General features: G+C 39.5%; 1 protein-coding gene across 1 annotated transcript in view; it reads right to left on the bottom strand.

The window, feature by feature from the left end:
* Nucleotides 1-253: 253 nt before the first annotated feature.
* FBXL5 (F-box and leucine rich repeat protein 5) overlaps nucleotides 254-16,968 on the bottom strand; it is a 35,865-nt gene continuing 19,150 nt past the window's right edge. The window contains exons 6-11 of the mRNA XM_082052026.1: nucleotides 14,998-15,123; nucleotides 13,943-14,091; nucleotides 13,666-13,748; nucleotides 11,294-12,016; nucleotides 8,543-8,691; nucleotides 254-900 (exon numbers count right to left, since the gene is read on the bottom strand). Of these exons, the coding sequence (XP_081908152.1) occupies nucleotides 824-900; nucleotides 8,543-8,691; nucleotides 11,294-12,016; nucleotides 13,666-13,748; nucleotides 13,943-14,091; nucleotides 14,998-15,123 (1,307 nt within the window). The 3' untranslated portion in view covers nucleotides 254-823. The remainder of the gene's footprint in view (nucleotides 901-8,542; nucleotides 8,692-11,293; nucleotides 12,017-13,665; nucleotides 13,749-13,942; nucleotides 14,092-14,997; nucleotides 15,124-16,968) is intronic.

The following is a 16,968-nucleotide window of genomic DNA, read 5'->3' as shown; positions in this document are numbered from 1 at the left end:
TGTCGTCCATGGATTTCACATTAATGAAAACTGACTTCCTTGGAAGCTGTTTCAAAAAATGCATCCTAACAGTCATGGGAAGAAGGAAAAAAACAAAGCCAAAATCAAAACAACACAAACAAACCAACCCCCCCACGCACATTGCGGGGTTCACAGCCCTGCAACCACAACACCCACGCACCCCATCTCTGCAGCCCACTGGCATGGTATGCTTGGATATCACACCTCAACAACATTCAACTGCTACATAGAATTTTTGTTGGTGGGAATGTTTTATTGGAGTATGTCCTTCAAGCCCAAATACAAAACCAAATGCAAAAGGAAGGTGGGAATTTCTCTAATTTTGCAATATAAAGAACGACTTCAGGATGAGAGGAAAGGGGAAGAAACAAGGCTCCTAAAGATGTGTAACTGTTACCCAAATGCAAACAATACATTTTAAATTCTCTGCAGAGATTTATATTGTACTTACGGATTCAAAATAGAAAAACCATTCACTTAACACAAAATAATCCAGTAAAGTATATTTAAGTGCCAAACTTGGAAGAAAGTGGCAAAAAAAACCCTCAGAATGTTTTCCCATCTTCCCCAAATTAAGAAAAAGAAAACCCAACACCCTTCAAGCCAAATGAGATTTTGTGAGATTGTTACAACACTGTACAGTACACTCATAATTAAGATTTTGAAGTTGTGGGCAGGGTCAGGCTAGTATAACAAGTCTCACTCCAGGGATTGTTAACACAAGATGCGAACTGTAAGTAAAGTGCATGAGAGGAAGCCTGCTCAGCTAAATGAAGTAGACTGAAAGGTCAGGAGTCAGCGCTCATTCGCCAGAGCGGCAGCAGGCCCGAAAACCACACTGCAAGTTCTGGCATCCACTGGCGGTTTCAGCATGAGGACCTGCACAAAAACAGAACAAATGTGAAAAGAAGAAAAGGCCATTTATTCCGAATTCTCATAACCTGGCAATTCAGAAAATCTCATTTTTTTAATAGACTAAACTTCATTCAGTACTGTGGAGTCTGAATCACAGCCAGTACTACCACAGTACAAAAACCTCAACTGGAACAGTTATTTTTCAAGACATTTTCACTCTGACAGCCTGGTCCCATTCAAAAAGACACAGAAGTACAATAAGCAAGTTTAAGCAAGCTCACAGCCAGCTTTCTGAGTTGAGGTATATTTTCACAATGCATATTTAACTCCCATTTTTCCAATTCAGATGATGACTTCATGGCATTACCAAAGAAACCGTAATCTCCAGAACTATTTCTACTGTAATGGAAACACTTTTTTAGCCTGGAAGGTTCCTCCTCCATGAACGCTGCCTACACCTCACGCACTCTGACTGGAAATTCAAAAACTGAAGAGAAAAATCACATTCAGTATCACTGCAATTACCAGGAGCTGTAAGGCTAAAAAACAGCCATTCAAAAAGAAAAAGTTACAAACACAGACAGTATAAACCATCACTGTAATTCTACCCACCTCTACTTACCTTCGCTTACTGTTATCCCTTTAATTTCAAATGGTAAAGTGATCATGAGATAAGAAACTATTACATTTATTAGTACAGGATTTTATTTCCTGCAGCCATATGCCTGCTTTAGAGACATAAACATTTACATTCAGGTTGGCTGAACTCCGGCATCCAGCATAAATGGGCAGTGGGCTGCTAACTAAAACAAGCTGGTAAAGACCTAACCAGGACAACCCAAATTACCCTCCTTTGTATTTGAGAAAAAACAAAGAATATTTAAGATTTTTTTTTTTTAATACATTTAGATAGGACTTGCAAAATAATGTAATGAACTAGGGCACCATGCTATGTCTCACTTGTTTTTTTCCCCTTGAACTGTAACTTAAAGTCATAATTCAATTAATTTCCCAAGAACCTGGTGTCTGGAAATCAGCCTTCTGCTTCATGCCACACACCGATGAGCAATATTCTACAAGGTAATTAAGTTAACATACATGAGACCGAATAAAACAAACCTGAAGCTATAATGAACGACAATGCTTACAGTACGCAAAAGAGTAAACTTTTCATTTGTCAATAAACTTGTATTCTTTTTCAAATCTCTTTATTCACCTGAACTAAATTTTGATCTTCCAAGTCACTTATGAGTTAGTTTGAAAGCTTCTTCATAAATCCTTTAAAAAGGAGACTCAGTACTTCTGAATAGCTGGTTTAGCAGAGCATGTTCTGTGCAGCAGCACCATCCCAGTCGAAGCTGACCTTCCTCACCACTGCCACAGCTAAGCAATGTGTCAGTAATTTTGAAGAAACTCTCACATTTCTAGTAAAATGCTTGTTAACAACACAAACAGAACCACAACATCCCAAGGAAGGGAATACTCTGTGTACTTCAACATTGTTTTCCATCCTTTTCTTGCTCATTTTAAGAAAGTTCTTCCTCATGCTCATAACTGGAGCGTAACTACTGACCTCCCAGGTCTGAACAATGGTCCATCTAACCCTACACTGATCACTGGCAACAGCAAGCGTTATCGAAGGGGATCATATAAGCCCGTTCTCTGCATCTTACATCTCCCCAGCATCCCTAACTGTTGTAGTAGGGACACTGAAGTCCATTCCCTTTAGTATTTGTTCATGGTTCAGTTGTGCATGCATTTGTTTAGTCTCTTTTTAAACCTGCTGATCCTGCCTGCTTCCACAATTCCCCACGGGACCAAGTTCTTAAAGTTCACTACGCTGTACGTTTTCTTTAAATTAATCACCTACCCCCTTCATCTACTGTCTCCGAGTTCTAATACTGCAGGATACGGAGTTACTTTCATCCATTCACCTTATCTGCTGCCTTCCCAGTTCTGTAAAACCACCCCCCATCCTGCCTTCTAATTCCCATATTGAAACATTCCAGACTTTTGAGTGTCTCCTTGCCAGACAGCTGCTGCACTCCCTCACTCTTTAGCAGAGCTCTTCTGTATCTCTGTAACTCCATTAGACACCCCTCAAGATGGGGAGGCCAAAACTGCGTGCTGTACTTCAAATGCAAGTGCCCCAAGGCTTCCAGGACCATGCAGCACCACCCTCTACCTTGTTCTCAACACCCTGATGGTGCATAACACCGGCGGCTTTTTTGGCTGTTGCTGCAAACAGGAAAGATCTCAGAATTAGCACCGACCGCTCTCTGAAATCGTTGTCTTCACGTTGCAACTGCCAGCTCCAAATTCAGTTTCCTGCAATCCCAGTTTGATTACTTCCAACCACGCAGACAAACAACCCTACATACAGCTATATTGAAGCTCATAAAGCACCAGTATCGTTACCCAAGGCAGCTCAGAACCACTCAAGAACTTGGAAACTGTATGTAGTTCTTACGCCACAACAGCAACAGAATGCTGAGTAAGACTGATCACAGGACAGAACGCCGGGGGAGGAACGCGAAGAGAGACACCACCTCCCAGATTCCTGAGCACTGACCAGTAAGCCCTGCCCTTTCTTCCTATCCTTTAATTAGCTTTTGGTTTTTAAATTTAAACCAGTCTGATAGCAACTTAAAATCTCAAAAGCTTAGAAACCTCTAAGTAAACTGTAGCATCTGGAAAGTTCATAGGTTCCTTTCCTAATTTATTAGGCACCAAACTACAAATGACATTAACCACACCACAGTGAAAATTCGCCTTTCTTCCTATGCTGCATTTCTTGTCCCAGGTCTAGTCCTCACACTATTACTAACTCTGCTTTATAGCCTCTGATAAGGAACTCTGATGATATTAAATATTCAGGGTTCAAACCACATCTCCTGAAATCTCGTACCCTTTATTCTTTCTTAGCATACACAGGCAACTCCAGCAATTTGCAGGTTACTACCTTGTTGTAATAAGAATATAAGTCTCATTAATGATTGTTTTAACAGTAAGGCTATTTGGTTATGACTCATTTATGTTTTGACATGTCAATTTATCTCCTCCATCACGAGTCATCTATCTCCTCTATAAATGCCCTGGCCCTCCTTAGCTTGTTCTTTTTACATTTGATACTAACAGCGAAAATCAAATGCCTTTGCTTTTGACAAACACAGAGACTGTTTTTGTTTCCCTAGCTTTATTGACTTCAACTGACTTTTGGCTACACCTCTTTTGATTTCCTGATCTCCAGTTTCCCCACTCTTTGCTACTGACCTCATTTGGGCTGGATTTTGGAGTATATATATAACACAAGGTCTCCATCTCACCGCACTGATGCACCAGGTTAAGCCATATGGTAACTGTATACAGTTCCTTTTATGTTGCCCAGTGAGTGAGATGGTCATTTCACAGCTCACAGCAGGGCTGCCTCACCTTCAGAAGGGTCCCTCTTTTCCTACTGACTGTGAGGACAATGAGCACTAGCAGTGAAGTGCCTAAATTAAAGCTGTTGTGGGCTGGTTCACCTTGGAAAGCAAAGTTAATCAGGTTCTCATCTAACCTGCCACAGTCTACGTTACAGGTTTAGTTACCTCTAAACTGGATTATTGTAATGCTCTTTACAAGCACATCAGATTACTCAGATGCTTCAGGTGACCCAGAACAGAGGTCTGGTTACTCCTGATGAACAGCTCTCTGTGTTTTCAAACCAAATACATATAAACAACCCTGCAATGTAAGAAAGCAGCATAGCTATTGGATTACTCCATTTTGTCACATGCACTAGTGAAACAAAAATTAGTAAAAATTTCCTAGAGAGAAGTTGGGCATTTCACCAGGACCACATGACAACCCAGACCAAGACCACGCTGAAAGAGCCCCTGCAGCCAGGACAACCGGCTGTCACCACGACGACATCCCTTTAGCTGCTTGTTCTAGCTCTTGCCTGTGGCAGCAGAAACAGTCACAGTCTGCAGCAAGATGGTTTCCTGACCCATTTGGGAACAGGAAAGAAAAAAAAACCCAACAAAAAAAAAAAAAAAAAAAAAAAAAAAAAAAAAAACAACACACCAAACCACACACAGCTTTCAGCTGCCCCAGTTTTTGATACAGTTTACCACAGAAAGACCAATAATGGCCTCAGGACGGCAGTAAGAAGGAGCTGAGAGGAGCACAAACGTCAGAAGGACAAACAGTTCTTTTTCACAGCCACCAGCACCAGGAGGCTTCATCATCAACACTGCATGTTGTATTTGATGGTAATGTAGCAAAATAACACATTACAATGGAATTACCAAAATACTGATCAAATTAAGCATTTTCTTTAAGAAAACTACATAAAGGCAATATTAAATTCAAATCTAAGTTTACTAAGTGCTACTCTCTGTCAGCCTGTGGTCAAGTTACACTTACAGACCTTTATGAGAGCACCTTGGTTATTTGTAGAACTTAAAGGGAGACCAGACTCTTGAAGTCTAACACCACCACTTCCCCATATAAATCTGCACTCAGGAGTTCAGAAATCTTAACAGAAATTGCGAAGTCTTGGCTCTACTGCTGGAAGACAGATCAAACTACAACCAATGAATTTCTAATGCCAGAAGAAAAGAGCAAATCATCAGAATCATCACAACTTTATTTTATTAATGCCCTATTCCTTTAATTACTGCACCTGAGGACTACGTCATTAAAAAAAAACTCTAGCAACTGAATCATACTTAAAAGCTGCAAAGAACTAGTGCTGCGGAGATCAGGGAGCCTAATTTTTCTAATCGTGAAGCTGACTGCACCCCAGGCTTTAAAACTGAGAATACAGTAAAGTGACTGAACAGAGCTGGACAAAACAGCCTATGGGGAAATACAAACTCTTGAGTGGGAACAGGTAACTCAAACATTAAACTCTCCTTGCTGAGTTCTGTGTGATTTACAGTCAAATGTGTTTTAGACATTAAACAAAATCAGCAATTAGAAGGGGCGTACACTGACAGATTGTTTTCAGCTGTAGCTGAGGGTTACCTAGCTTTGAGTCTGCAGTGGTGAGTAAAACATAGGTAGAGATCCTAAATATTAGTATGTAAACCAAGAACTGAAGTCATACTAACAGTAAACAAACAGAAAATAAATTTGGAAGTGTGTGCAAATTCATGGTCTCTGCTCATAAAAACTGCATCATATTACTGCTGTGCAACAGTTTGCGACTCAGATCCGACTGAGTCCTTCTAACCACACGTGCTTTACCTTTCTAGTTTCAGTCTACCAGGAAGGTAGAGCAGCTGTGGTTAGACCAGCACTTGCAATGAAAATCCAAAAGCTGCAAACAAACATGCCTACCAAACAAGTCCAGCGAGCCCTCCACAAAGAAAACCCAATAAAGCTGCAAGGGCACCCCCGTTGGGGTCAGTGGAAAAAAGGAATCTGAAAATAGGCTGTAGGTGAAAGTAAAGCCCTTATATATCAACAAACAAAGTGGTATGTTATTCAAAGATGACTAAGTTCCATGCTGCTGGCTCCATTTCTTATTCTGCAAGACTGACGGGTTTTCCAGCATGATCCCAGAACATATCACCTTCCCCAAAAACAACCCCTGATAAGCTGCTGGGCAAAGAAAGTTATGAAGTTATTCTCTAGATGCTTACAGATCAGTCACCTTTGTGCAGCATGTAATAATACAATCCATGTATGTGCAAACAAACAGCTTCAGGTATGGACTGATTTAAATGAAAGAGCTACTGCTTTCCCTACAGTTACTTTAGAAATACCAAATGATACAGAAATAGTTCAAGCTGTGACAGAAATCCTGCTGCTTACAGAGCAGAATAAGGCATTAGTTTCACACTGAATAGCCCTATCACAATGAAGTTTGAGTGAAAATACAAAGAACTGTACCCAAATAAAACTGCAGGGGATTCGGTTATAAAAGGTTATTTCCCATTTCAGGATTTTGCTAGGACACCCATATAAGTTTTTATTGACTTCCTTCTTAAATAAAACAGCCACCAACTTCTGAGATGCTACTGCTTCTCAACAGGTGTGAGAAGTCGGACCAGCACAGACTCACACTCCTGTTGATTTCTCTCTAGAGCAGTAACTGTTCCTCCAAAGGCACCAGGATGCTCTACAGAACCAGGCAGAGCTTTTAGGCTCACGGCTTCCAGCAGGCAGTAAAAGAAAGGAAATGAAAAGCAAGAGGATCAGGGCAACTTGACAGAGTGATTCCAAAAAGTATTCTCTTCAAATATAAATAATTACTTGGGGGTATTATGGAACAGCCAAGCTTTAAAGTGGTGGACTCACACAAGAGATTTCGGCTTTGTAAACTAAGATGACACAGTGTACTTCAGAAATAGAGAGAGAAACAGAAGTGTCAGAAGACAAACAAGAATATCAAGTCTGGTTTTACTGACAGAAGTGAAAACAGGAAAAGCAGCAAGGAATCAGATGTAAAAAGCTTTTAACTGGTCTTTGAAGCCATCTTTAAAGTCAACACAATGCAGGGAAAAGAGGCAGTGATGTATTTTTAAAGAGGAACACGAAAATTTTCAGGTTGAAATGCTAGAAGATTATAAAAGATGTCGTCTGGATGGAATGGAAGGAATTAACAAAAAGCAAGTGCCTCAAAAAAACAACAGAAAGAAAAACTCAGCAGTGTCAAAAAAGTGTGTAAAGTGCAACAATCATGGAAGCAAAATATTATTTAATACTTTCACATCTAATATTAGCGTCCAATCCAAGTGCATCATATCAATTTCAATGGATCGAATACCCAGCTATCAGTATGAATGTACTTGAAGCACCAAAGCTCTGGCAGCCTGTACCCCTGCTGGGGCTGCACCTCAATATTGATGCAAATTATTGAGCTGAACTACCAGGGAATATAGTTTTGTTTTACACATCATTAGCTATCATAATCCTGTGAAGTTAGTTATTACCCTCCTTCTCCCTTCTGTTGCACTTAGCTGTTCTAAATTCACACATGGAATACAAGTCACACCATGGTTCTTCTCTGTAATGCCATGAATGCTTACTGGACCTGACATAATAGACTGAATTCTAGTGTGGTAAACACCGAAAAGGCTTGAACCGTAAACATATTTTATGCATTTATCCAGATCCTTCTCCAGCTTAGATCCATCCCTAAGCAACGGAGTTAAGCAAAATCAGAAAAACTAAATCACATTTTCCATAAGGATACAGGATGATAGGATCAAAAAATATCCTATACCAAAACCACTGCAAAACACATCATTCCTTTCCTAAAAATCATTGCTTTAGTACCGATCTAATTAGGCCTCTGTCTGAAGTTGTGACCATAGAGAAAACATACAATTACATTATTTACACTGAAGATATTGAGAGGGCAAGTGTGTGATAGCTGTACAGAGACTTACTTTCTAGCCTCTTTACTTATGCTAAACTAAATTGAGACATAGGGACTAAAAATACAGAACCGTCACTGGTGTCAAGCAAAAAAACCCAAAAGGACAAATGAGGAAAAACTGGTTTAACAGTTGTCATTTCATAATTAACCTGTGAAACTCAGTGCTACACAGCCAAGAAAAAAAAAAAAAAAGTGAGGTTTTCATGGTTCTTTTTGTTTTGTTTCAAAAAGTGTCCTTAAACCAAACCTCACTCCCCAGAAGAGCATCACATCTTCATAAAAAGACATTACCGTTAATGTTGTCACAGTAGTAAAAGTGTTCATCGTTCAGGGAGGGGCACGCAGAAACTAAATCCTGCAGGCCTGCACCGGTGACAGAGAGACAGCCCGAGAGGTTGAGGTGTTCCAGGTGCGGCAGTCCTCCGCCCAGAGTCAACGCCCTGCGAACAGACAAGAGAGGCGTCAGGAGCCCGCACCGCGCCACTCTCACAAGTGCTCCCCTGCGTCACCAAGTCAGACTTCACTGCGCCTTCTAGCAAAACCCACGCCTCTAATGAAACACAGAGTTTTAAATCTGGCAGTTTCATACCATACATAGGGGATCACCCCCGAAGCTGCATAACCAACCTGAAAAATAAACCGATTTGTACAGAAACTAACAATTCTTTCTGACAGACTTAAATGGTAAATCACTATTTAAGAATTACGCCAGAGATGACCAAGTATTTCAAAGAACTACCAAGACATTCTTCTCCAATACACCACCGATTCCAAAAACATGACACTCCCAAGTTCGGTGCATTACACTTCCAAAACTTCCAGTGTCTTATAATTTTAGGTTAAAATTATTTTGGAATCCAAATTTTTATTTTCCTAGAGCTGACAGTAGCGTCCCCCTGTGCCAACACACCACCTTATTATTCAAGCGCAATTCTCTGGTTTTCCTCCAAGTGCAAGGGTGTTTAGTTGCTGATGCAAGAGCTTCCTGGATGTGTCACACCTGAGCAATCACTCAGAGCTTCTCTGTGAGCTCACAGGGCAGCCAGCACAAGTTCAAGCACAAACAAGCTCATCCACCTGAAAAAACACCAGGCTTGAACCACCCAGCTGCAGATTCAAGCCAGGACATAAAACTGAAAATGCTTTCAGAGCATCACAGTACAACTTTCTCCTGTCGGCAGGCAGAAGCAGAACTGTCGACCACAAAACCAGCCATCACTTAACAACTATTCTATTAAATGAACTGGCAAATTTTTTATTAGGTTTCATTCTCTTTCCTCAGGGACTCACACTATGGTGAGTGCAAGAAGCACTTGCTGCAGCACACTCTCAGCTCTTAAATAGTGTCTTTTATCCAAGAAAGCACCAGTGGGAAACTGGCACCACAACTAAACCCTTCCCATGACTCAATGGCCCAATCTCCCTTTGGTGCTAGATTACTGAGTTATGAAAAAAACAGACCAGTGACATGCAAACTACACACAGCATGACCTGCTCACCACCAAATGAAACTCAGCAGGTACCAGTCTGCTCCAAGACTTGAACAGCAACAAGCTCAAACACAAAGCACAGACATCTGAAGCTTACACTGAGCAAGACTAACACTGGTGAGTGGAAGAGTTAAGCGTCAGAAGAACCACTGCAGGAGACATTTGAACAGCTGGTACTTCTGAACATCAAATGAGGATGAAGTCTCCTGAGAGAGAAATCAGTGCCCACGGAGTCTCACGCTACTTCTTAGTTGCGTACAGCACACAGCACAGGTAGGCACGAAGTCTTCCCACTCCAAACAGCTTTAATTAGCCCTAAGTGCTGCAGCACATCTGAGCAGCAAGTACTTCAGCCTCAGCCTATTTTCATTAAGAAGCAATAATAACATTTTTCTGACACAAAACAAAACATCAACGACAAATACTATCACATATAGGAAATTTTGTAATTCTCTTGAAGCCATCTCAATGTTCAAGTCAACTTCATATAAAAATTAAAGGAGTAGAAAAAATAGTTGAAGTCATATTTAACATGATGTTCTGCACATCTGAAATTATTGTAGAATCATTTAGGGTGGAAAAGACCCTGAAGATCGAGCCCAACTGTAAACCTAACACTGCCAAGTCCACCACTAAACCACATCCCTAAGCACCACACCTACACATCTTTTAAACACCTCCAGCGATGGTGACTCAACCACTTCCCTGGGCAACCTGTTCCAGTGCCTGACAACCGTTCCAGTGAAGAACTTTTTCCTAACATCCAATTTAAACCTCTCCTGGTTGCCCGTCTCTGAATTCTCTCTAGCACCTCGATGTCTTTCTTGTTGCAAGGGGCCCAAAACTGAACACAGGATTCAAGGTGGGGCCTCACCAGTGTCAAGTACAGTGGCACAATCACTTTTCTAGTCCTGCTGGCCACATTATTCCTCATACAAGCCAGGATGCTGTTGGTCTTTTTGTCCACCTGGGCACACTGCTGGCTCCTGTTCAACCGGCTGTCAATCAACACCCCCAGATCCCTCTCTGCCAGGCACTTCCCAGCCACTCTTCCCTGAGCCTGTAGCGCTGCCTGGGGTTGTTGCAACCCTTGGCTTTGGCCCATCTACTGCGCCTGTCCATAATTATGTCATTATCCAGACAGGTTAAATGAGATGTTACTCCAGTTCTATAAAGCTTCAAGTGTAGTGATAGGCATTACAAGGAAAAAAAATTAAAAAATGTGGTTCAACACAATTTCTTAATAAGAAACCACTAAAGCTCAAATCTAAAAGCATTAATACTGCCTAGAACAACAAATCATAAAAATACTTGACTTCAGAGGATACATCTAGAAGATTTAGTTTTTTTTTAAATCCCCAAAGGAAAAGCTGGAGAAAGTATTCTGCTGCGGTACTACAAATATTTTGAGATGCAAAACTACTTGAAACATTTTTATTGAAGTAGTGCTGGTAAGTTTTTACTGAAACTACGCAGATTCACCCCAGCATAACCCAACAAATTAAATAGAAAAAATGTACAGCAGCAAAATAGCTCAAAAACATCTCCTCACCTGAGAGCACGGTCTGTGATCTGGTAACATCCAGATAGACTGAGAAACTGAAGAACTCGTGCAGTCTCTTCATCTGTTTTTTCACTTCCAGAGTACACCAAGTCTTTTTTCTCTGACTGCTTAGTCCTTGTTGGTTTTTTACACAGTGCAGAGGACTCTGGAAGTGCTCGAATAGTTCTTAGTGCTGTCCCAGCACAACAAAATGCATGACCGCAATAAATCAAGTCAGTAGAAGCACAGTGCTGCTGCCACCCTCTAGTCCTTAATCCATAAATGTCTCTATTGTAGCAAGACGCAGAACAATTAATGTGGGATGTTGGTTCCATAAGACAAAACCCTTCAACGTTTCTGTGTCTCCACTCCGCAGCATCTTCAATGTCAGCTAAATCGTCTGCATCCAGCATCCACACGTATGCAGAACTGAAGGTTTCTGAGCCGTCCGGTTTAGTCCAGTGCTGCTCACCATCTCCTCCCTCAATGAGGTTTTCATTGCTGATTTCACGCAAACTATTATACTTCTTGTTGGACTGCAGGGTAATTTCTCTGTTTTTCCACAAAGTCTTAGCATTCTTGTTTCTACAGCTTTTCAGAATACCTTTGTTGTGGTGAGTTGATATGATACCCAGAGCTCTGGAAACTCTCTCTATAGCCACATCTGTGATTTTTTCACATCCAGACAGATCAAGGTGGTGGAGATTTTGACAGCAACCAACTGAAGACCAACTGAAATCAGGGAAAAAAGTATTTTGTTTGTTTTGTCCTTTTGTGTGTGTGTGTGTGTGTGTGTGTGTGTGTGTGTGTGTGTGTGTGTGTGTGTGTGTGTGTGTTCAGGAATAGGTGTTAAGGTTAAATATACAAAAGAACAGTTCATACGTAAAATACTTATATTAATTCACAGAATATATAAAGAAAACCCCACACAGGTTAGATTTGATACTGTGAGTGCTGTATATGTGCCTAGAAGAATTATGGCTGAAGAAAAGCAAAATGAATCATGAATCAGTAACAACCTGTATTTTTTTCATATACTGAGACTTCAAATTTGCCATACATCAAACAAATTTTTAAACTGCAAATCAGACCGCAAACACAAAATACACATGTGCCAACAATTTCAAAAAGCAGCTTCTGTTGTGTATAACGCAGTTACCAAGAGCCATCTAAGTTACTAGACACCACAGTTAACCTCTCAGAAGGCTGCAAAAGGTGAACTTACTGAACTAGCTATTTCACCCTGCCAAAAAAAATCTGAGACAAAATATTCAGTTCAAAGTATTTTAATAGCTGTAATTTTTACTATGAGCTTCTCAGGCTTGGTTGTTTATACATATTGAAATATCGGTGTTCTTAAGTTACATACCCTCCTGTCATTTCCCAGTACTTTCAGAGAAAATAGCTGGATTAATGAAATAAATTGTGTACAGTATTAACTATTCCACAAAAGTGATTAGGATTAGAGATGGTAAAGAAATCAAACTTTGCCATATTATCAAAAGCTCACCCCTGTATACCTGATTTAAGTGACCTTTACTTATCCATAGCTCATGTTAACTATAATTTACCTTCTGTAAGTTATTACTTATATTTACAGCAAGCCAAACTCATTTTTTGAGTTCTAAATTGGGGTGTTGAAAAATATACATATATAAGAAGTGGCAAATAACATCACTTTCACTAGAAATTGACAAAATCTCACAAAGATTGATTTCTGAGCCACAGAAATTCCATAAGGAGTTTTATTTCAACTAAAGCTTCTTGCACAAGCTGCAGAGTGTTGTTACTAGCATCCACACTGGTAAAATTTTCTGTGTTGTTAGCACAGAAGACTTGAGAGCGCTGTATGATGAAAGTATTGGACACTAAAGTACCCATCAAGTTTCAATATCACAATAAGACCTACTGCCACCAATGGAACTTCTGCAGGAATCCACAGTTACTGCATCTAAGCCTTAGAGCTTTGCCCACCATTTGATCAATAAATCGCAGTACTCCAAACACAGCCAGCTGTATCAGATGAAGAACTACCATAACTAATTGACTCTGCAAAATCTATGAGCAATTTCAAGTTACTAATACTAGAACAAAATTGTTATGGACAGCTACAAATTCATAGCTAATACATATCCAATAGTGAAGACAGAGCATTTTAACTGGCCATTACAAAATTACATTATTCACTTGCTATTTCGCTGATTTGTTATTCTAGTTTAGTTCTTAGTTATATGTGAATCCTGAATGTAATTTCTCTATTTGTCTCTTTATTGGCAAGTTATGTATTTGCCAAGACATATCTGAAGGTTCCCACCCCCCCCCCCCCCCCCAAAAAAAAAAGTTAGATTTTATTTTTTTAAAGGAAACAACAATTATCTAACCTTTCAAACGCAGAGTCTGAAATATCAGTTTGAGTGAGATCCAAATATTCCAAGTTGGGGCAAAGCTCCAAGATCTGTCTAACCTGGAAAAGGAAAATAATCAGTAAAGACACAAGCTAATAAGGCTGCACACAGTGTCAAGAGGCAACATACAAATTAACATTCTCTTGAATTTCAGCTCATTTTCACTACTTGAGTGTTTTAAACTCAAGCTCCTCAGTTATTAATTAGAGGCTGCATAGCCACAATTATCAAATGCCAGTTTCAAATGACATACCATTTTGTTAGACACTGCAGAGCTGTAGGCCAACACTAACGTCTTCACTGAGGAGCCCACGTGTGGGAGGACATTATGAATTAAGCCGTGAAGTAAACGTTTTTCCATTTGTGCTATATTAATGGCAAGTGAATCTTCAGCTGCTTCTTCTGCCAAAATAAAACCAAAGAGAAAGACTGAAAATATGCTTTGAGTCATTTGGAATTCACACTGCTGCCTTGCATCAAACAAGTTTTCGGGAAACTAAAGAAAGCTTTCTAAGGCGTAAGTTTCAGACAGTACCTTACATCAGACTTTTGCTGAACTGTAGCTCAAAATACAAATTAGGCCTCATCTTTAAAAACTGTTTGCCTTTCTGACAGTCCTGAAGAGTTTAACTCCAACAGCAAGTAAAAACAGTAAAGGTCTTAACAGAAAAGTATCATTAAAGCACATAGAGAAATATTTACTACAGATTACGTACTGCTCAGGCCTGTCTGAGGCAGCTGTTTCCACCAGCTTATACATTGAAATATAATCTTACCAAGCATTTCATATCCCGTGATAGAACAGCTTAAGACGAATTTTATATTAATCCTAGAATGCGTTAGGATGCAAGATAATGAAGAGATGAAGCCTAGCTTTTACCTCCTTCCTAACTCCAGACACATCCCCCTAAATTTTCTTGTACCTGCATTCATGTTTGCTCTCTCCCAGACGAATTAATTCAGCTTATTAAAACCAGCTGCCTGCTTCTTCCCCCACCTTGCCCCTCATTCCTCTTCTTGTTTTTCACCCACTGGGAGTCAGAATAAAAATGGGAAAAAAAAAAGCACTCCTTTCAGGAATCTTAAATAGTTGCTAGACAAAACTTGCCAACTTCTTTACTGTAGAACTCTGCTTGGCTTAGTAAGCATGTAATCTAGATAGAACATAATTATTATTGCATTTGTCATTATTGTAATGTACTGGAATAAACTAAAAAAAAAATTGTATTTTAAACTGATTTTACAGAAAAAACTCCATTTAAAAAAAAAAGCAAAACATAAAACCTCACCAAAATCAGATTTACCCACCAGATTCATCTATGTCAGCATCTTCATCCCATTCCTGGAAAGCACGACTTTCATCTTTTCTGTTTTTAACCCATTCCTCATCAGGTTCTATCTCAAGATCTGCTGCAGGACCACTGTACCAATCACCTATTCATCCCCCAAAAGGAGGAAGAAAGTGGGGGGGAAGAAAATTTAAAACTTCTCATCACTGCAGAAAACAGCAATGGTAACTTCTTAGTATACTTGACCTAAAGATATAAATGAATTCTGCATTCATCTCAAATATGGTTGGACTGAACGTGAACATAATTCTGATTTCATTTAAGTTTTAAAGCTTAAAATGACTCCTGGAACAGTTTCAGGACCATTACAGAACTCACAGTCTACTATGCCACTCTAAGACATGTCTGTTGTCATTATTTTCTGATAGGGTCCAACATGACTGCAGAAATAGCAGAAGCGATTATAGAATATTTGGACTGTGTATGAGCTGAAGTTCTTTCTGGTAGATACATTAACCATCAACTTTTAGTAAGATATTTAGGTTTAAGACATTTCCATTTTCCTCTGGAATCTCACAAACACTCAACCAACCAGGATCTGTTTTATTAGCCCGTTTTTTAGTCACTGCACATGACCACTCCAGGATCAAGAAACCCCATTCCAGAAGTAGACTACTTATAATAGCTATACAATACTCGATTGTAACATATATGACTCAAATCAATAGACAATTTTTTAGAACATCTGGATGAACATTAATATCAGCAACAGTTCCACTGTTTTACCTCGTAGGGCACTGCCTCTCCCCAAGCTATTAAATTACTTCTAGTTTGAGTCTATTGTAGTGTTTGGTTTGGTATAAAGCAGGTCTGTTGCCTCCCTGAGCACAGAGATATTAAAAACAGAAATAGCTTAACCTCCTGTTTCCCTCATGGGGGATCCTGCTACCCCCAAAGCAACAGTAACTTCTGTTGTGCAGTATCTAAAGGAACAAGTCTTCCTATATGAGCAAGTGACAATGAAATCCTAATTGATTATTAACAACTGCAAAGCAAAAGGTTTTGGTAACATTTCTCATCTTCTTTAACCCATCTTTATAACACATAAAAAGGCTCAGAAGCCCCCTCTGTACTAGAAGGGGGGAAAGAAAAAATCAAAACTAAGCCTGTAGTTTTATGTTCTTTTTTCCCCTCTGGCAGCAAATCCCACTTGAGAAGCTTCCACCCAGTTCACAGCACTTCTGCACAAACAACTACAGTGGTGCAGACAGCACGTCACAAATCTACCTTCCTGTTCTGCCAAAAACAGGTTTAGGAATAAGTCATTTTAAACACTTGCCAGTTACCGTTTTTTGCCTAGCACTGAATTATCCAGACTAATTTTTAGCCAAAAATAAAAATTTAACAATTTGAACTCTGAAACCTCTCCTCTCCGCTCAGTCTTTTGCAGCTAAGGGACAAAACTATTATTTTCAGTAAGATTAAGACAACAACAACAAAGAAAAATTCAGACCAAAAGTCATTTAACTCCTCTCTGCCTTTTACAGATTTCAGAAGTCATAAAGGTGTGGCCAGAAAGAAGTTCTAAGCTTTCATGTATCTCCAAATTTAAGTTATACATTGTTAGCTTTCTCTCTTAAAAATCTTAAAGGCACATAAAATATAGTTTATTAAGCAGCACAGATTGTCTGCTTTTTACTCACCTACATTGACATAGCAGCAATTGTGAAGCCTGCAATGCCATATTCCAGTGATTGTTTAATATTCACATAAATAAGGACTAATAAAACCAGAAATATTTAAACCTACAAATAATATTCTGTAACTTGTAACTGGCCTCATTGGAACGGAGAGCATTTTGTCTATTTTGACAATTACTTTCACAAAGGTTACACTTGTCAACAGGAAATATTAATTAACAGGAGAGTTTGAGAAACAGAAGTTATAAAAAACCCACTTAATCTTTACTGCAGTAGAAGTTGTTGAAGTA

This window comes from Streptopelia decaocto (genome assembly GCF_964273445.1).
Source record: "Streptopelia decaocto genome assembly, chromosome: 4".
Classification (NCBI taxonomy): Eukaryota; Metazoa; Chordata; class Aves; order Columbiformes; family Columbidae; genus Streptopelia; species Streptopelia decaocto.
This window is presented reverse-complemented; position numbering and strand designations above follow the sequence as displayed.